The 22,182-nt window shown below is 43.1% G+C and overlaps 1 protein-coding gene across 4 annotated transcripts in view; it reads right to left on the reverse strand.

The window, feature by feature from the left end:
- Positions 1-1,491: 1,491 nt before the first annotated feature.
- Positions 1,492-22,182, reverse strand: part of SORCS1 (sortilin related VPS10 domain containing receptor 1) — a 463,918-nt gene continuing 443,227 nt past the window's right edge. Inside the window, exons 25-27 of one of the 4 annotated variants that reach the window (XM_059661340.1) lie at positions 6,747-6,852; positions 6,463-6,623; positions 1,492-4,743 (exon numbers count right to left, since the gene is read on the reverse strand). In XM_059661340.1, the coding sequence (XP_059517323.1) occupies positions 4,679-4,743; positions 6,463-6,623; positions 6,747-6,852 (332 nt within the window). In that variant the 3' untranslated portion in view covers positions 1,492-4,678. Of the gene's footprint in view, positions 5,617-6,462; positions 6,624-6,746; positions 6,853-22,182 lie in introns of all 4 variants that reach the window. The other 3 variants (XM_059661338.1, XM_059661337.1, XM_059661339.1) reach the window with 3 other exon arrangements.

Here is a 22,182-nt window from a genome sequence, read left to right on the forward strand (position 1 = left end):
TTAAAGGGGACTATATGACCGAATGTCACAGAGAAACAGCATCTACTGTTTATAAGTGCCTTTGGGTTGGGGCAGATTTGTTGGCTTTCATGTGGACTGAACTTGAAGGTGCTGTGCCAGTTACCTGCCTGTGTTCTCTCAAGTCCACTCCCCACTGCTCCCTGCTCTGCTTTGTATTTCAGGGAACTACATTTCCCAGGCTCCCCTGCCCCCGGCTGGTGGCTAGGAGTGCTCAGTGGGAAGCATCCACTGGAGATGGAGTCCAGAGCTTGGGAAGCATAGCTGACTATCGTCCTGTACTCCTCTGTGTCTCCTCCATGGTTCCAACAACTGCCAGACACATCCTTCCTTCACCTGGTGGTCCTAGGTCCTGGCCTCTGGGAATCCTTGTGTCTTTCCAGCCCAGGGAAGGTAAAGGCTTCCTATTGATGCTAAACTTGGGGTCATCTCCCTTTCCCCCTTTTTGCATCTTGGCTATTCAGTTACTCAAGCAAAAAACTCCCTGTATCAAATCCCCTCTGTTTGAAATCTCTAGTAAGGATTTTGCTTGACTGCCTAGACCCTCAGGGACACAGGAGACAAACTGCTCCTGGTGGGGAAGAGCGGCCTAGGGTCTGGCCTGGAAGAGAAGGAAGGTTCAGAAAGCAGATTTAACCTGTGGGAAGGAAAGGTTAAAGGCCACCTGACAACCACAGGAATCCTGCATGCTGAGCCTCATGACTCTTTGGGAAGGCTAAGGAGGATGTTATGTGCCTACACACATATTTCAATCAAATATAAAGGCAAAACATTGCCCAAAAAGGGATGTGTTAGGCAAGCCACGAGGCCAATCCACCAAGTTTAAATCAGCTTTTTGAGACTCTCAGGAATGACTCATCCACTCTGAATATCAAAGCTGGGTGTCTTGGTCCTTCAAATGAGATTCATGAGGACACTAAAGTTTTTGAATGTTGAAGAGCTTTGCTTAAAGTCACACAGCTGGCACAGCCAGAAGGAGAACGCCACTCTCTTAATTCCAGGTTCAAAGGCAATTTCACACTACCATGGGAGCCTTTACCATTCCCCAAGTTCATTTCAAGCAGGTTTGGTCCTTCAGTAACTCCAAGCTTATGAACAAATTTGAATGGGTTTGTTCCATAATAATCACTTCTAATGAGCATGTTACGTATTTCAAAGTAACCAGTTTGGAGTGATTTTTAAATAGAATAAAGCAAGAAACATTATATAGTCAACTGAAATGTAGACAGAATTCAGGTGGTAGAATATATTCTACTTTGTTAGCAAAAAACAAAACAATAGAAAAATCAATCAATCCATTAATCAATCACCCTTCCAACCTGTGACCTTTATTATAATCTCATAAAATTAGCCTTTACGAAATCCTTCAGGTGTGGTCCAGTACCATACTTTGAGAAACAAGGAGGTAGATCAATTCTATATCAAGACTGAATATTAAGGTTTGGGATAAAATAAACACCCTGAAACCAAGACTTTAGAGACATTATCTGTTTAATAAATATGATTGTAAAAGCAATAAACAAGAGCAATTATACATTACACTACATAGTATTTAACAAAAAAATACATCAAAAAAGTCATTTGAAAATTAGAAGTAGTTCCAATACTATAAGAAAACTTTATTTCTTTTTTAAATTGGCTTCCTATAAAAATAAGTTGGCAAATGAGGGATTTCAATGCTCAGTTGGAATCCTGGAAAAACACAGAACAGCTGCCAAGCACCCCATTGCTCTCAAAGTTGCTGTTTTGAACTTTTGAAGAAAAAAAAGCAAAGCAAACCTTTGCATTTTGGACAGGGAACCCAATTAGGAATAAGGCAAGGGAGAAAATGTGGGCTGGGTAGTTCAGGGTAGAGCATGCACAGCTTGCCTTCTGAGATTTGGAAAACATTGCGATGTCAGATTTTTATCTTGCCCTGAATCTTACCCTCTACATCTATCCTTCCCCACCCACTCTTCTGGCCTCAAGCCCACCACACTCTGCCTTGTGTTTGTACCTGCTGTTAGCGAGTAGGTAGGCACTTGGGTCCCTCCCAACTATAGACTGTTATTACTAAGTTCTCTTCGGGGACTGAGCTGGAATGGCCTAGAACAGTGGTTCTCAAACTTCAGTGTACTTCCCAATTGCCTGAGGGGCTTGTAAACACAGATTGATTGGCTCCATCCCTGGAGTTTCTGATTCAGTAGAGATGGGGTGGGGACCCTAAACTGTCATTCTAACAGGTCCAAGGTGATGCTGATACTGCTAGTCCAGTACCACACTTTGAGAAACACGGAGCTAGATCTTAAGAACAATGAGATTCCTACTGAGCAGTACCTTGCCTCTTGAATCTCCTACAGGTAGGAGAGGCATATGAGGACCTGGGAGATGCTGCATCTAGAGCTGGCCATCTCTGGTCACTTCCCAGAATGCCAAGCATCTCATGTCCACCTCTGCTCTTCGTTAGGACTTACAAGCCCATTCTTCCCTATGTCTTCTCATGTCATCCATCATTCATTTATTCCTTCAACAAATAACCATCTTTATAGATACTCTAGGCAAGGCACTGTGCTAGTTTGAGTGTTGGTCCCTTTTTCATCATTTTCCAATTAAAATGAACAGAACTGCAACTCTGAGGACTCCCTCAGCCTCTTTTGGTTCCCAAACACTTGGTCTTCCAGATTAAATTTGGGAGGGTCTAACTGAAGAGGATCAATAAGGATGTTTCCTATGGGATAGGAAGCCTGGCAGGTCAGGGAGCAATTGATTTCTACAAATAGATGGCCGCCTCAGGCACAATCCGTTTCCCAAATCCATAGAGGGCATCTTCAACCATAAAAATTTCTGCTTGATTAACCTCTAACATCAGCTTTGCTGGTCTTCCTCTGCCTGGGCTACCGAAGGGCCGGGGCCCTCAGGATCTTTCGGACACCCAGGGCCCTGTTATACCCTATTGTTGACCAAGAAGGAGGCCGCGCTCTGAGTAGTTTTTTCAAAACTGTTTTCTCCTGAATTTTAGTGGGCTTTGCCGAACCCAGAATATTCCAAGGGCTTCTGCTGGACATACTCTCGTTTCCTCCTTTCTCGGGGCCTTCTCTCCTGATTGCCCGGGGAAAACTGGAATTTCTTCATGCTTTGAGCCAATCGCTTAAGTTAGTGGGCTAACCCCTCCCCTTTATGCTATTAATGCTGCCTTTGCCAATCCTATGATACTCAGAGATCTGGGAGCACGTAAGTGAAACGGCTGGGATCATCCTATACAATCAAAATCTCATCCTTATGTAAGACAAGACCTCTATATATTTTCAGACCTTGAACATTGAACCCATTAACCTGCTTCTTCTGCTGAAACGGTTTTATTTTACAAATATTTTTACTCTACTGGGAGACAAGAAATACTGGTACAGCAATCATCACAGAAGGAAATTGCCCTGCCATACAGTAACATGTTCAAAACATTTCTCACAAGAATCTTCTAAAACCTGCCTGCACGAGAGTTTTGTGAGGGTGTGAGGATACCACCATTCATTGGAATGCTTTCTTTGCCAATGCACCTGGCCAGATTTGAACTGCTTTGCAGACATACCAACTCTTTCACACACATGGTATGTGTCCAGGTGGGAGAGGACAAGGGTATTTGGAAGAGGAGGAGACAGAGGGTGCATGAAGCTGAACCCTGCAAGGCAGGATGCAGTTGGTCAGTGAGTACGAAAGCTGGCATGCTTGGGAGTGTCCAAAATTGACAGTGACGAGGAACTTGTGGGCGGTGGAGGTAGGGGTGGCAGAGGCTAGACCATTATTTAGGGAATGTCAGGGTTAAGGTCCAGAATCTAGCAACATGTTTGGGAAGAAAAGGCAGGAACAGGTGAAGGGTAACTTGGGGACTGGAAGGGACAGATATAAAGACATCTACAGATCATGACCACAGGGACAGCATACAAATGAGAAGGCAGGTCCATGGGTAACTAAGATTCTGTTTTCCCTATAAACTGGAGGAGGAGTAAAGAAAGCTGTAAGGGAAGCAGTCATAACCGGAAAGGCTGAACAGGAAACACAGGTCCACTTCTGACATGCTTGCCCTTGCCTGGTGCCCTTCCCTACTCTGCCTGCATACAGGGAACTTCAACTCAGAGCTTCATCCCCATGGCCACACAGGATGCAGAAAGCAGCCTGTGGCCACTGCTGGCCAACACAGATAACTTGGAAGTGGACATGGCAATAAGGAAGATGGAACAGAGAAATAGCTCAGGGTTTCGAACTTCTGTGCATGTCCTGGTGTCTTGTGAAAAGGGGCTGGGGTGGCTAACCCACCCATCAGCCGGTAGAGCTGAAATAGCTGTGAAATCTAGAGCCAAGAAGAGTTCCAAAAATGCATGCAGATTTCCTTGGCCTGTATATGTTAGGAATTTTCTACAAACACGACGGATCAGAAAAAGAGAGAGAAGAAGAGAGGGGGAGGGGAGTGTTTTTCCATGAAAAGAGCACCTGTCCACTGCCCCTCCGAGCGTGTTCTCAAGGTACCGTCCACATGCACAGGCTTAAAGCTAACAACCCTTGTCGTCTGTGTCTGGAGAATTAAAAAGTCCCGATGCAGTGAGTGTTTGTTTGTTTGGATTTTGATTGTTTTTACTTTATTTGTTTGGTTTGTTTGTTTTTGTTTGTTTTTACTGGCGTCCTCCATTCAAACATTTACATAGGTAGGGATTTCGTTTGTGCTTTGATTCTCAGCAACTATGGAAATACTTCCTGGCAAAATAGGAAACAGAACAACAGAGGAAAGAAAGAAAACACAGAGTTAGTGGTCATGAAGGGTGATGCACTTGACAAGAGCGAAATTCTTTCCTGATGGGTGGCAAGCAGGTCGCCTGGAGCCTCTGGGGGTTTTCCTTAAATTGCAAAGTGTGCCCCAGCAGATCCCCGCTTTGGCGTTGAAGGTGGAGTGGCGTGTCTTGCTCTTTGCAATCGGAGAGATGAGTCACCAGGTTGAGCAGGAGGGGAGGGAGGGGAGGGTAAAGCTACTCTCCTAAGAGAAAACGTGCAACACTTACTCACTTAATGACACTGGAAACAGAAAGGTGTCAGAGACTTTGCAATGTCCTGGCTAGGGAGGGAGGGCTACTTGGATAAAGGAAAACAGTGGCTGTGCTTCGGACCCAGTGGAAATGGGATTGAAAAGCAAATGACCCACCGAGAGGCAACCTGGAAGCTCCAGCAGTGAATACACAGGGTGAACGCCTCTCTGGGCATGCAGACAGAAAAGCCTTTTTCTTTCCAACCCAAAGCAATTACGCATTTATCGCCCTGTCTCCCCAGATAAAAGAGAGCGGCTGTGAAAACCGGACACCCTCCGGGGCTGCAGTGGTTATTACCTCCAGCACCAGCCAGTCATTGCATTTAAATTTCCCCTTAACACAGCCACGGGGCTGTCCGCTATCGGTTTAAAGACAGGGCGATGTTTTCATTTAGGTACTCATTTTTCCCCCAAGTGACAATCTTATCAGGGCCTGCTAGGTGGCTTGGCATCATCACATTAGAGTGAAGCATGAATGGTTACATAGTAATTTATCCGTCGGAGTCAGCATTGCAGGGTCTAGGTGGGAACAGTTACGGCTTCAACTCCTGTTGCCAACAGACAGGAGGAAACAAGAAGAGAAATGGGTCACAATGGTGGCCTCACGCATTTGTCTAACTTCTTGGGAAAGTTTCTCTGCCATAAATAAGAGGGTCTCACAGTCACCCTGGAGACTCTATTCCTAGCTGTTGGATTTGCATGCTTACGTCACAGGCTCTATTGGTATATGACAAAGCCAACTTTAACACTTCTGGTAGGGGGCAGGAAAAAAGGAGAAAGAGAGCTGCCCATCTAACCCTCCAGTAGCTCCCTCAGGAAAGCCCACTCCTGGGCTGTTCTACAAACTTGGTGCCTCTTGTCCTTAAAATTCTCAGGTTCTGTGTTTTCTGGGGGATGATTTTTAGATGACTGCTAGATGTTTTTAAAAACCCCAGGGTGATCGGGCTGTCACTCCTCTAGGGCAGGATGCCCTCCTTAAAGCAATCTCATGGTGAGGCTGCCATATCTTGTTCTGGTTGTCACGTACCCCATCCCTCACACCCTGCCCGGCCCTCCAAGCCACCAGGGCCAGGCCTGGGGCCAGCCCTTCCCGAGTCTTGTCAGAGCCAATGTTTTGCTCTTTGCCCAAGAAAGCTTATAGCCCAACGTTTTAGCAAGGGGTTTTGCAAAGAGAGGAACAAAGCCACGAGGGGGAGGGGGACAACTAGAGAGGAGCAGGGAGGCTTTTTTCCTCACTCCAAGGGGAGGAAGCAAGGAAGGAGGTATCTTAGCTGCTTCTCTGAGGGATGTTAGTATAGAAAACAGTGGTTATGTCAAGCCAGAAAGGGGTTAGAGAGAGAGTCAGCCGCTGACTACTCAGGCTGAAGGGCTGACAGCTACTGGGAATCATTTACCTATGAGCTGGGACTCCACCTTCTCATCTATCAGCGGGCCAGGCCTCCTCAGTTCAGTCTGAGAGATATGGGGCCTGCTTTCAGTGGGACTGACTCGACTGACCATCTCCCGTTCTTTCTCATTTTGCATCTGGGCATAAACATTAATCCCGGGGATCTTCCTAAAACATTAACAGAAACCATCACTGCCGTGCGCGGGAGACGGACATCACGTGCGACACGTGCTTCTGAACCTGTCCCGGAGAAGGAAGGGGGCGGGGAGCCAAGGACAGAGGCACACGTACCTTTTAAACTTGTAGATGACGAACACGGCCAGCCCCACGAACACCACGGAGAGCAGCATCAGCATGGCGGATCCACTGTGGGTCGGGGTGAGGTCGATCAGTGGGGCTGGGGGAAGCAAGGCATGGGCATGAGCAGGGACGTGGGCAGGCGGGACACGGCGCTCACCTAGAGGCAGGGGGAGTCCCAGAAAACCTCGTGGCACCTGCATACAAGATGCACGTCACACAGCTGACACGTGGGTGTGTCAGAGCCTGCCCCGGCCTTCAGAATGCTCCAACCAGCCTGCCGCAAAGGGACAGTGAAGCCAGATTACTTGGATTCAAGGCCAGCTCCACCACGAGCAAGGTGTGGGATCCTGGGCAAGTCATTTCAACTTAATGTGCCGCATGGGCTGAGATGAGAACAGCAGTGCATATCTCATGGGGCTTTGGTCAGGATCTAATGAGTTAAGGCATGCAAAGCATTGATAACAGTGCTGGGCCCATATGAATCTTCTATAAATATTAGCTTTTACCACTACTGCTGCCGCTATTTTTTTCTAATCAATATTTGTAATAATATACTTAGCCAATTTTCCTATAAAGTGAATGTAAGCATTTCCTTCTTAGCAATGCAGATAATCAGAAAATCTACCAAGGGAATATGTATATGAATTATCCATTTTTTCTCACTGCTATCCCAGTCATTGTCATGTGAAAGGAAGAGCTGAAAAGTAGTCACAGAACACGCTAATGTTTTTCACACACAGAAAACTGGTAGCTTAGTGAATATATCTCAAGGGCTGGGGGAGGGGTGTGCCATGGGTGTGGTTTCTACAACCTCTGGAAGCCCTGACAGCTTGTGCTGGGGAGCAGCGGCCTTCTAGGTGAGTGGAATTCACCTCTCGGACCAAACAGATGCCTTTGCTGCCATAGAGGATTCTCCCTCCAGGAGCCTGCCCTTAGATTGCAGGTCCAGGGAACATCTCTCTCCGCTCCCAAACCTCTTCCATCTCAGGATCAAACCTGTTGTACTTTAAAACTTTGTTTCCAATTAAATTTCGCCCTCTTGAAAACTGACATTTTGCAAAAATAGTACAGCTCAAGCATAAAAGACAAGCAACATGTACCCCTTAGAAGCCTCAGTGCTGACCTTTTAATATCCATCAATTGAAGCAAAGCCTGATACTCAGAAATGTGGGTGACCTTTAAGCACCACTTTCTCTGGCTTTTCTCCATTGAGGGCCAAGAGTGCAAAGTTTTGGTCACTAAAGTTCAAGAGCAGGTGACTGTAATACAGATGATCTCTGACAAGGCTCGAGGCTGCTCTAGGCTGTCTGGTTATCCTGTATAGTAAAAGGCTAATATGCAAATAGACTGAATGGTGGAATGACCAGTCGCTATGACATGCACTGACCACGAGGGGGCAGATGCTTAATGCAGGAGCTGCCCCCTGGTGGTCAGTGCACTCCCACAGGGGGAGTGCCGCTCAGTCAGAAGCCCTGAGCTGGGCTCACAGCTGGTGAGCGCAGCAGTGGTGGTAGGAGCCTCTCCCGCCTCCAGGGCAGTGCTAAGGATGTCCGACTGCCTGCTAGCTTAGCCATCAGTTGAACATCCCCCAAGGGCTCCCAGACTGCGAGAGGGCACAGGCCAGGCTAAGGGACGCCCCTCCCCAACACTTCATATATACTCAACCCTGGGCTTGCATTTCAGTGAGGGATAGAAGAAATTTTAAAAATAGTTTTCAGGCAGGGAATTAAGGCAAGATCAATAGCACAAGAAGTAAATGAACAAATGGCACAAGTTAAAATATTAAGTTTTAAAATCATACACTTTGAAACTTGGATGACATGTATACACACATATCTGTATATATGTGTATATATGCATATTATGTGTGCCTAGAGAAATGAAGTCTCATGGATCCACCACCTGTTTCCATGACCATAAATCAACAGTATTATCATTTCCTTTCTACCTTCATCCACTCCCCACAACCCCCAACCACTGGATTATTTTGAAGCAAATCTCAGGTACCTTACAAATTCATATACAACTCTAAAAGATAAGGTCTCTTGCTCTCTCCACATTATCACGATTAAGGAAATAAGAATAGGAAGATATTTTAAAGGCAATCTTCTAATGCAAACCTTTACTTTGGGAACAAATGGAGACCCAGAGAGGACGAGGATGGTTAGGATGGTTAGAAGCAGGTTATTTGCTAACCTTCTAATTCCTAGCTGACAGCTCTTTTAGAATAAGCAGGATATCAGTGTTGTGCTATAACTAGGAAGAATCTTAAGGCTGCTTTAAGGGTTTGGCATTTGAAATAAATGAAAAGCTGAAGAGAAGAAATTACTTTGGCTAGCCTCTCTAAGACAGAAAGCCAACACACACACACACACACACACACTCTCTCTCTCTCTCTCTCTCTCTCTCTCTCTCTCTCTCTCTCTCTCTCTCCTTCCCTTCCCCCATCTCTAGCTTAACTCTTCCAATTCTAAACCACTCCCACTCAAATCCACATTCCTAAGCAAGCGGCATTAATACTGTTTAGTAATTAGCACATTATTTTGGGAAATGAGCTTCTGTGTCCCATATTCTAAAACCCACTCCTCTCCCTCTCCCACCCGTTCCACACTTCACAGAGGCAGGCCAGTGGGCAAGCAGACGCAGCAGGCAGAGGCGGGAGGGAGACCGATAGCATTGCCCTCTGTATTCTTCTTGCTGAGCTGCGCCTGCATATAAACAGGCCATTATTGCTCCACACAACAGCAGCTGCATGTCTTAGTTTGCCCAACACTTAGGTGCGTTTGTATGTTTTGCTGAGGAATGGAAAATTGTGATAAATGGGCTTTAGCTTGTTGTGTGGAATTAGCAAAACTTAATCCCTCTCCAATTGCAGCATAAACAAGGTGGAAGCAGAGGGGAAAGTGCTGAGCAGTTTATCTGCCATTATTCATGCACAGAGCAACAAGGACAGGACAGCACTGCAAGTCACCGAGCGTTTCTCAGTGTGGGCGCTGGCAAACACAGTTCTAAAATCCCATGAGGACCTCAGAAATGCACCGAAGTTTCACCTTCTGTGCATGAACACCTAGATTGATTATAATAATAGCCGCGGTTACAGTAATAACAATAGTCTTGGTATATAGCAAGAGCTAAATAAATGGTCATCATAGATTGCATGTGTGAGAACAAAGTCAAAATTCCACATTTAGGGTGAATTAATTGATAGATATGGTCCCTTTTGTGGAGTCAGATTCTCTTCCACTTATGGCTAAGTGGCTTAAACTGAATCTAAGTTCCCTCATCTACATAATGGAGATAAAACACGTTTATTTTAGAAAGTTGTGAGAATAAAGTAAGATAATATCTTTGAAGCCTTAGCATAGTCGCAGTGATGGCGAACCTTTTGAGCTCAGTGTGTCAGCATTTTGAAAAACCCTAACTTAACTCTGGTGCCGTGTCACATATAGAAATTTTTTGATATCTGCAACCATAGTACAACAAAGATTTATATTTTGATATTTATTTTATATATTTAAATGCATTTAACAAAGAAAAATCAACCAAAAAAATGAGTTCGTGTGTCACCTCTGACACGCGTGTCATAGGTTCGCCATCACTGGCATAGTGTCTGGTACATGCCCAATATATATTTTTTAATATATTTTTATTGATTTCAGAGAAGAAAGGAAAGAGAGAGAGATAGAAACATCAGTAATGAAAGAGAATCATTGATGGGGCTGCCTCTTGCATGCTTCACACTGGGGATTGAGCCCGCAACCCAGGCATGTGCCCTGACCAGGAATCGAACCGTGACCTCCTGGTTCATAGGTTGAAGCTCAACCACTGAGCCACATCGGCCAGGCATGCCCAATATCTATATATATAAAAGGCTAACATGCAAAGTGTCTCCTCGGGAGTTTGACTGGGAGACCAGAAGTTTGATCACTTGTTATGATGTGCGCTGATACCAGGGGGTGGCGCAAACATGAAGGGTGACCAGCAGTGGAGGTAAGGAGGCGAAGAGTCAGAGGGAACCATGCAGTGGCGGCATGCGGGTGGTGAGGGAAAGAGGAGGCAGGGAGGCAGGGAGGTGGTGAGGCGGGGAACCTGATCAGTCCTGAGAGCTGGCCAGGCATAGGGACCCTACCCATGCACGATTTTGTGCACTGGGCCTCTAGTTTTTAATATCATCATGTCATTGCTACCATATAGCTGAAAGCGTATTCTATAGAAAACAAGCCCTGAAAGATGACGAAAGAGTTCTGTGGTCAAATACTTTTTATAAGTGTTAGATGGGAATTCCCCATCTTGGAGATTCATGATGCTCAATAGTGTATTATGTTGAAAGTTCACAGCAATCGTGCATGAACAAAACTAATTTAACTTTAGAGTTTCACACACTCATTAGACCACAGACCCATGTGCCACACAACACATATTAGGAAATGCCTCCTCCTGAGCACCACTTTCTCCTTTGCTGCAGCCTTCGCTCTTTGTATGGTTATTTCCAAGTTTTAAAGTCCACACCATGACTAGGAAAGCTGTGCAGAAAACCCTTGTTGCTGTCTGTATTCACTCTCATTCTATCCAAGAGACTTTCTTAGAAAGCGTGTATCTGCACTATGACCCTGACACTTTGAACTGTTATTACATCCCTAATCCAGAAGTTGGTGCTATCAAAAAGTTGCAAAAACAAGTTCACCACAGCTTGATTTTCTTTTTTTCTCTCTTTCCTCCAAAGAGAGCCAAGCTAGGCTTCTAGTGACATGCCTTGAATATCATAAAATCCATGTGGTCTGAAATACCTTTTTTAGAAATTGAGATGGTATGAGCATATAGAGTAAGATTATCTAGAGTGCAGAAAGGTTTACATGTACAGAGCACCCTCACTTGGCCAATAGGTCTTTTCTCTGGTTCAAATCCAACCCAGTTGGGAAGTCTTAAGGATGGCTATGCCCTACTGAATTGAAGCCAAGATCTTGGAGGCCAGATTGAGTGGGAATTCCCGGGGAAGCTCTAATGACTCATGAAGCTCTGCTGCTAATTCTCAACTTTGGATGAGTCTCTAAGAACATCTAGTCACCAGATGCTGAGGTCACTTGGCCAACTAATAACAACCATGGGTACCACAAAGACCAAGCTCATCACCATGCTGAACAGAGAGGAAGAGAAGGATGCCTTTGTTTTCTAGGATTGAAAGTCAAGGAAGAACCCTACTTCCTAAGTAAATAATTTCTCAAAGTATAGTTAACAGACTGCCTGAATAGAATCATGTGGAGAACTTGTAAAAAAGCCGTTTCCAAGGGTTCACTTGAGAAAACATACATCAGTTTCTGAGAGTAGGTCCCAGAATATGTAACAAGCTACATATGCATCTGTGTTTGAGAGTACCACATAGAAGGCCCCACCTACTGCTACTCATAAAACCTCTAGTCCTTGTCTTTAGTGTGTGCCTGAACTTTATATTTTCTGGGTCACTAAAAGAAAACAAAGCAAAACAAAACACAAAAATACATGTCTTTATTGCTAACAGTGGACCAAGCTGGCTATGGATAAATTGCATTGCTGGGTCAATTCTCTACTTCTATCTTGTCCACGCCTTGTACAATTTGAGTTTGAAGCTTATCCCACCAAGAGGTGACATCTACTTCCTCACCCTTGAATCGGAGCTAACATTATGATGTGATTTGGGAGTGGAATGAAATGGAAGTGATGGTATGCCAATTGTGAGCTTCCAGGCCTTGAGTACTTTCTCTTTCTCTGCCCCTCCCAGAATCCTATCGCTGCCATGTGTGAACAAGCCTGGAGAAGCCTGCTGAAGGATAAGAGAACACGTGGAGAGGAGTTTAATTATTCCAACAGAGGCCATTCTAGAGCAGCTTACATCTAACTGACCCCCAATATATGTGGGGCAGCCCAGCCAACGTCAATAGAGCTCTCTACCCAACAATCCATAGCTGATTGTAGACACACAATAAACACAGACCAGAACCACCCAGCTGATTCACAGTCTCATAAGTAGTAACACATGCTTATTGTTAAGCCACTGAATACCTAGGTGTTTGATTACATAGCAATAGGTCATGCATATCTTCTTTCCTCAAAACTGTTCTCTTTCTACTAGTGAAATATCCAATGAGCAATTCTCACCTTTGGGTTCTACTTTATCCAATTCTTTATCTTGTTCTGGACTTCTGTCCCCACTGGTAGGGTAGCAGGGTCTAAGTATGATGACCATGAATGTTCACTTCTAAACCAGAACACTTTGAAAATGAAAGGGAGTGCTATTAAAGCTTATGCAGACACAACAGATATAATCCAACAGTTTTGGCCACTCTAGGTTTAAGGAACTTGGTGTTTAAGAGGTAGCTTTTCCTAGGTTCTGGAATCTTCTCTATATTTTATATGTATTTTCCTGCCTTCTTTGTTTCACTGCCAGTTTTTCTTGACTATCTGCCTTGCCCTCCCCTTGGGAAACAGTATCATCTAACTACCATTTATTCTATCTTGATGTTTGTGTATTGCCCATGAGTTGTTCATCTGATCACTCCCTCCCCCTTGACTACCTCTGCCCAAGAGTTTCTAGATACATCCTCAAGCTTGGCCAATTCAGGCCAGTTACTCTGTCCTCATTTCAGGCCCTTTAATGAGGCCAGAGAATCAGGAAATGGTGAAGACAGACTCTGTTTGAAGCTAAGGAGCAACCTCATTGCGGGTCCCTGGCACATTTATGAAAATATCACATTCATTTAATTACACTGGGGATAGGGATATGTTTAGATATCTTCACATCTGTTATTACTTATAACATCACAACAGCTCAATAACTGGCAGAAGCCACTGGGTCTATGTGTCTGTGAAAAAGCCTAATTATTTATAGAGGGGGGAAAAAACTGTATTTAGTTTTGTGAAAAGTACAATTAGCATGACTTTAGTCACAAAAGACTTGTAAATGACAACTGTGTAAATAATAAGAAAACCAGAGACTAAAGAGACAGATCAATTTATTGGCTGTGGAAGAATTTCACTAGTACTAATTGCATCCCTAAATGGAAAATGTTACTGCAACAATTTGTTTCACTTTACAGTTCAGAGCTCCACAATCTGGCATCTGCATCTATAATCACGCGGCGTAGATTATATTGTATTTTCTAAAGCTTCTTGACCAATGTTAATTCTACCTTAAGTGGCAGGGGTCTTCCTCCATGTGAAACTCTCACATGGGATTCACAATGTACCCTGACCTAGGCTGGAATTCTGACTTCCTTAGCCCCTCCAACATTTACTCATAACATAGCCAGTGACAGCAACGGCAGCCTGGAAATATTAATTCTCTAATATCTCTGCGATACTATCTTTTTTATTATACCTGAAAAAGAAATTAAACCAGTCAGCAGCAACGATGGAGGCCGAGATAACAGTTTTATGAAAAACCCACACATACCCTTGACAAAGGACAGTTTTCCTAGAACAGAACGGCTTACACAAGACAACTGCCAGATGGGAGGGGGTGGGTGCAGTTACTGTGTATTATTATTTTTTTAAAAATTCAACCTGGGATTTGAGGCTCTTCCCTTGAGAAATATTAACTTTTCTCTTTTTAAAAGCCTATGTCTCAGAAACTCCAGAAGGGCAGTGACCCCACTGAAAAGCTAAGGGTTGATGAGTACCCTCATTCTCCAAGACATGCAGAAATATAGTGAGATGCAGATGGATCGTTTTCTGCTCATACTAGCACATTAACGGCATCTAGAAAACATCATTTGTTTAACTTGCATAAAACTCGTGGCTCTCCAAGCACATCTGCCACTAAGACTCTAGTGCGACTCAAATCATTTGTCAACTGCTTCATGGCCACAGCGTTTGGCTGGCCTTTGCCATTCATCTAGATTATGGATGTGGTCTATCTCAGATCCAGAGACATGCTTCATTTCTCTCCCCTTACTCCCACTGTCGTCTACCCAGGCTGCCAATTAGGTTGGCACCAGATATGCCGAGAAATTAGATTTTAATGTTGATGACGAATTTCCTCCTACTCTTAATATCACAGCACCCCCCCCCCCTTTTTTTTAAAGCATGCCTCTGCTTTACTGGATGCTCTGAGTTATAAATCAGATTTATTGCTAGAGATAGATGGGCCCCTTTCCTTGTTATGCAGATGAGTTTCTGTCCCTGGAATGTTCTGTGAGAGTGGTTGTTGAGATTGTGAAGGGCAGGGCTGCCTGCATGGGCATCATTCTGGGAACTTGTTAAAATTGCAGATTTCCAGATATCACTCCCTGGGATTCTGATTCAGGGTGTGTGTGCGGTGAGGCCTGAGAAATCTCTGCTTTTGTGAATCTTCCTGGGTAGCAGTGATGCAGAGTTAGGCGCAGGAACAGCGTCTTTATAGCAGGGATCTACACGGAGTTAGAAAGAGTCTCCCCAACCACAAACAGGGTTTCATTTATCCCACATGTACTGAGGGAACCTGTGGGCTCCATCTCTACTAGTCCCTCTATGTAGAGGTCCTGCTCCCCAAGTTTCAGAATATTTGCCCAACAAATAAATCCTGTGAAATGCAAATGACCTTGGAAGTGCTGTTGTTTGTAATTTAGTATGAATCACTCTAGTTAGGTTTTATGTTCTCAAATAAGATGCTAGCCCATTCTTTAACGTCTATTTTCATGAAGAATCTCATCTATTCTACCAGGGAAGAATCAACAAGGTTTTAAGTTTCTTCTCCCCTTCCCCTAAACCACCCCCCCCCCCCCCCCGCCCACATCAAATAAATTACCACCTGTTGCCACTGGGGTTGAAAACTTCTTGTAAATATGTAAATAATTTATTTAAAAAGAGAAAGGATTATGGATTGTTGCCCAAACCTATTTTTTAAATCCCTTCATCTGCCCCTTCTTCCCTTTTCCATGTGTATCATTTTATTATCTCAAAGCTTCATTAACAAAAGGTTTCTCACTAGCATGCACGGATGATAAACAAAGTTAATAATATATAAGGCATATTTGTCTTCCCTGAATTTCATCCCTTTCTCTTTCCCCGACTCATAATTTTACCTTCAGGAAATATACCCAATGGGAATATTTGAGAGCACGTATCTAGGTGTTCCAGACCATGTCCAACTATGCCTCACTCAACATATAAACCATGTGATATCACCTTGCTGTGCTTCTGCTCAACACAGCATTCCAACTGGGTGTGCTTCGTTTTCCTTCCTTTGGTGAGCTCCTATTCAACATGAAGGTTCGTCTATACTAGTGATGGTGAACCTTTTGAGCTCGGCGAGTCAGCATTTTGAAAAACCCTAACTTAACTCTGGTGCCGTGTCACATATAGAAATTTTTTGATATTTGCAACCATAATAAAACAAAGACTTACATTTTTGATATTTATTTCATATATTTAAATGCCATTTAACAAGGAAAATCAACCAAAAAATGAGTTCACGTGTCACCTCTGACACGCGTGTCATAGGTTCGCCATCAGTGGTCTATACTGAACCTTCTATATGGAATATTTTTCATCCTCTTGATTTAGAATGAGTAAAGCTTCATGCGATTAGTATTTGTGCCTCATGTCTAGCCAGTGTGGAGTGAGTGAGGGTTCTAATTCATTTCATATCCCTGGATGAACCATCGTTTTAAAGGAACAATGACAAAGTGAGGCACAGAATCATGTGATAAACAAGAGAATAAATCTAAACTGGAACTTATCCTTGAGTAAAGTCCAAGCTATAAGAGGCCATGAGAAGATTATTGGCATTTTAGGGATATTTTTGTAACGGGTTACGTTACTTTTCCATAAGGACCTACAGAGGTGAAATGTTCTGCAGCAGTTTCAGAGCCGTCCTGTGAGTCTTGCTGGAAACAAACAAACAAACAAACAAACAAAAACCCTCTCTCTAAGATGACATCATAGCTCTTAAAAAAAGAATATAAATAAGTACAAAATCACATAAATAAGTGAAAAAATAGAAGGCAGGGTAAAAGCATGGAGGAGAGAGAACTCAAGGGAGATGTCACAAATGACATGAGGAAGGGCCAGCTTGTCTGATAAAGTGATTATAGTGCGCCCTAAGGTGTGTGACTTGAGCTCTTTCATGAAGTGAGGGTGCTCTCTGATATTTAAAACATTCCCCTCAGGGGCCAGAGCAGGAAAATAATGGCCCTTAAATTACACCTGCTTTAGTCTCTTTCAGGAACAGCTCCTCAAGCCTGCCCTACTCCTGTTGTCTCCGGAATCTCTTCTTCCAGAATACAGAACTCTCATTGTCCTTCAACCTTCCCCTTCCCACAATGTGCATATCAATGATTATAATATGTAATGAATTACATATTCTGGCACAAGAAAAACACAGAGATGGGTTTTCTCTGGATGCTTATGAGATAAATGAATGCTAGGCTATTCATTTATCAATTACTTCATAAGACGCAGCATCTCATAGAACAGGTTCAAAATTAAACTGAATCTGTAGGTAAGTGGGGAAACAAGATTTTGAATATATCTCTTCAACTTAGAAACTGATGATACATCTAATTATTTATAAAGCAATATTTATTGAGCACCTGATATGTTGCAAGTTCTCTGTTGGGTACCAAGGTAGAGACAATAATAAGATGTGCTAAGCTGTGTCCTTAAGAAGTTAAATAAGAGTGATGATGATGATGGCAACAATAAAGATTTTAAAGATTTTAATAAATATTTTCATTTATCCCTTGTCTGTGAGCTCAGACAAGGGATAGATGAAATCCAGGGAAAGGTCTCTAGAAAAGATTCATGCACATGTTGACATTGAGTTGAGCCTTAAAATAAAAATAGACTTAGGAGGTGTAGACAGATGGAGAAGCGGGAGAAAGAGTCCAGTTTGGAATAGAATGAGGAAAGGTACACTTCAGTCAAACACCAGTGTGTCCAGTCCAACATCCAGCTTGATAGATGTCTACTCCCTTTTCCAACTCCCTGGGTTGTTTTGTAACATCCTAGCCTTTTTCTGCTAAACATCCATGCCAGCTACCATCAGGTTCTAAAAGCCAAAGAGAGCCACCCTGGCCATGGCCCTCCCTCAAACTTCCCGACAACACCTTCTCATTCTCTACCCGTTCTCACACATTTTCACATCTCTCCCTTCTGCAAAGAGAATTTCAGAAACATATCTGTCAGAAGTGGTATGGTCTCAAGAGTAATTGCACAGAAATGGAGACGCAGAGGAAAGGCTGAGAATAAACAAGGACTGCTAAAACCAAGTTTAGCTCAGCTTAGATATCAAAGTTAATGAATTCCCCGATAGACCATGAGAGCGGGGGTGGGAAACGAACTCAATCCAATCTCTAATGACACCCAGGTATTTGGAAATGCTTACCTTGTGTTCCCATAAAACTTAACAGGGAGCTGAATTTGAGACACAAAATAAGGATAGTAAATTCCTGAAAGGAGACAGTTCTTTTTCCTTGGAGACAAACCAAATTATGCATTGCCTCTTTCACCAGCAACATATTCTGGCTCAAACATTTTTAAAAGAAGGCTGCTGAACATCTGCTGAGCAATTAATGGAAAGCAGCAGTGTGCTATAATGGTCCCTGGGAAGGTATTAGCAATCCTGCTTATGAGACATGAAATGTTGCAAACAGTGGCCCTTTTTCCTTTTTTGAAAAAAAAAATTGTATTTTCTTCTGCCTGCTGCAGGAGGAAAAGAAGAAGGGAAAGGTAGCTGAGGTGAAAGTTCTGCATCAAATACTCTTCCTCCTTGTTTTTTCTTTTCCCCAGGTTTCTTCATACCCATAAATAGGAATGTGTTCATTTTAACTTAATAAAAGAAATTGTGGCAAGTGTCTCAATGCACTGACTCCCCCACCCCACATGCCAAGCTTTCTATGTGCAAAGGAACTTTCTCCACTGTCTCAGTAGATATACTCTACCACCCTGTTCAAATAGTTTTTAAAAAATCATACAGTTGCAGCTAACTTAGTAACAATCTCCAACAGACAACTTGGCCCACATATATTTTACTTCTCTATCACAATTACTGAAATACTAATCTTAACACAAACATTGTCTTTAGTATATAGAAGTCTGGCTGAGTGAGCTGGTACCTGTGGGTACCACCAGTTCTAACACTATTGTGACAAGCATGGCTAAACTCAACATAACAGAAGTTTCCAAGACCAAGTTATTGAGTCAGCCCTTCACATTCTTTTCCTTTACTCTTCAAACTAGAGCTAGTTATTCCAATACAAGTCTACATTTACTCCAGCCCCTGAGCCAGTCATAACAGGAAGCTCAATAAGCCAGTTGATTGGGTTGGGAATTACAACGCCAAAAGGTCCTACTATTAAACCTAACAGGGAAGAGCCTCGAACAGCCACAATGGTTGGAAATCAAATATTTTTCTCACTCTATCCAAATTGGCCCCGTTTAAGATTGGGCTTCTGCCTTGAACTGTATTGTTATTGTCTTATTCTTTGGCAACCTCACATCATACTTATGTGAATTGCAGGGCGCTCGCATTCAAATCTCAGTGTGCTAACCTGAGCTCCCAGAAACATCCCTCCCTTTGGCTGGTCCTTCTTCCCAGAGATCTGAGTCCTGCTCTCCAAATTCCCCGTTACAGAATAAACTATGAACATTAATTAGGGAAATTTTCCAGATCTTCCAAATTTTGTATTATTCCTTGCCACCTGGAGCTTAAACCAATCACAATAAACCTGTCATTGCTATGGGGAATGGGCTGTTTCTCCCACATGGATTCATGGATGACTTTGCTGGATCCCTTTCTCTGGCCAAGCCACTGGCCAAACCAGTTTCAATTAAATGCCGACTTTTTTTATTCTTATTTTTCAGCTTGATCCCAGCTCTATACCAGATGTCATTATAGGAAAGCATCCTTAAGAAACATTTGAGATAAGATTTCAAATTCAGCAACATGATCTGACCATCTGACCATCTTTGGAATGTGATATGACAATGAGGTCAATAAAAACCAGGCACATAACATAACTGATAGATGAGAGGTTTGGGAGAAGAAACGAATGAAATGTTAGTGGCCTCTAGAATGATAGGCTGGGAAAGTAGATTAGGTCTCTATTCTGATCTGTGATGCTCCCCTTTCTAACAGAGACCCCTGTTTAATAACAGGGGAGTGTTTCCTAAGAAATCAAAGCACCCAGCTGAAAACAAAATATACTGCCTGAAGACAGTGCTTATTTAGAAGGTGAGCATGCTGTAAAGCAAATTTTGCCTCCCAAGCGATGAAGTAGATGAGGTTCAGTCTTCCCCCTAAACAGATTGGACCATCATTTAAATTAAATAAATAAATAACCTTTTGTTTTTCGGTTAATACTAACCCAAGGATATTTTTTCCATTGATTTTTAGAGACAATAGAAAGGAGGGAGGGAAAGGAAGAGAAAGAGAGAAAAACATTGATGTGAGAGAGACACATAGATTGGTTACCCACATGTGCCCCTACTGGGGCTAAGGACCGAACCCTCAACCCAGGTATGTGCTCCTCACCAGGAATCAAAACCATGATCTTTGGTCTGCAGGCTAACGCTCTAACCACTGAGACACACAGGTCAGTACAGTAAACCCATTTAAAACTATTTCAAGTAGTTACTTTCTACTGATTTGACAAAAGTTGTCAGTGACATAGCTATTAGCATGATGTTTCGGACATTGTTCATTCACTTTAACCAGCTATGTGTAACAGTCATGTGTCAGTCACCACTATTCACCAAAGGCCAAAGGTCAACCTTCTTGGTAGGAAACGGCCAATTTAGATCATCAAATGCCCTGAGATAAGTAGGCAGACCTTTAGCTAAGGGGTTGCTCTAGTAGGGGCTACTTAATACTTCTGATTTCTTACACTTTATTTCTTCAGGGCATTTTCATCAGCAATATAATTCAAAACATGACATTTGTTAATTTGCTTCCTGCCCAGCTTTCCCTTGTGATGGAAGCTTCATGAAGGCAGAGACTATTCCATTCAGAGAACACTGCTTGGCTCAGAGCAGGCAGGCACTCAGTAAATGTCTGTTCAATGGATGCATTAGGATAGCAAGCTGTAGAATAACAAATCAACTTGACTCAGTCCTCCTTCCTCTTATGAGTCATCTTCCTCATGTGACTCTCAGAATCAGCCATACCTCTGCTCAAAGCCTTTCCAAAGCCCAGCAAAGGAAGTACACACTGCCAAGCCTGGCGGAATTCCACACGCTACCTCCATATCCCATGCTTAGGAAGATTGACTTAAAATTTGTTTTTATTGATTTCAGAGAGGAAGGGAGAAGGAGAGAGAGAGAGAGAGAGAGAGAGAGAGAGAGAGAGAGAGAGAGAGAGAGAGAGAGAGAGAAACAACAATGATGAGAGAGAGAGTCATGGATTGACTGCCTCTTGCACACAACCTGGGCCTGTGCCCTGACTAGAAATCAATCCATCCCTGACTGGGAATCAATCTGTGACCTCCTGGTTCATAGTTCAACGCTCAACCACTGAGCCACACCAGATGGGCAGGCATAGTGACTTTTAAATATTCATTCTTTTAAGGCAGAGGGATTATTTTTTAACAAAAAATTATGAAATCATAATAAAAGGAAAAGATACAATATAAAAAGAAAAGAGGCCAACCTTCTTGGCCTTCCTATAGACCTAGGCACCCCTCCATAGTCTCCAGGAAACCAGAGACTAAATTTGGCAACTCTTGCTCTTTGTCCCTACCTATTCCATGTTCCTTCCTTGGTGCTTTGGTGCTTGGAATATCTCTGGCATTTAATCCTAACTATCCATCCACCTTCTCCAAGATCCTTTCCTGTATCATTTTGACTGGGTATAATTTATTTCTGATTTACGCTTCCTATACATCTTTGTTAATAATACAAGGAGTAAAAAGAAAAACACACACAATAGCTTACTATCTGCCAGACATTACTCTAAGTGCATTACTTAAATTAACGCAATCCTCACACAATCCCACTGACATAGGTGCTACTGGCATCTCTAAGGCCCAGAGAAATGAAGTCTCTTCTCAAGTTCTACATAGTGAGTCAGTGATGGGGCCAAGATGAAAACCATTGGTCTGACTGCAAGATTGAAAACTCTAAGTGCTTAAGTGTGCCCTTTTGCCTCCCTACCTGAGCATGTACGCAGGTTACTCACTGACATATCCCACCACTGCCCATCCCCCCCACTCCAGAGCACCACTACCACTGCTACAGCAAACTTTGCCCCATCACAACCAGATCATATATATTTTGGGGACAAAGATCATCTCCTACTGTACCAGCAAAGTAATTTGCAAAAATAAGTACTCAATAAATATTAATTTAATTTAGTATTGATACAACCAATGATAGCTATTTCTATTTACATGGGATTACCGGCATTATCATTGAGACTTCTATATAGCCTTAGGAAGAGGGTTTATTTCTCCTACCTTCTATAGGTAAAGAGACAGAA

This window comes from Myotis daubentonii, chromosome 13, assembly GCF_963259705.1.
Source record: "Myotis daubentonii chromosome 13, mMyoDau2.1, whole genome shotgun sequence".
In the NCBI taxonomy this organism is placed as follows: domain Eukaryota; kingdom Metazoa; phylum Chordata; class Mammalia; order Chiroptera; family Vespertilionidae; genus Myotis; species Myotis daubentonii.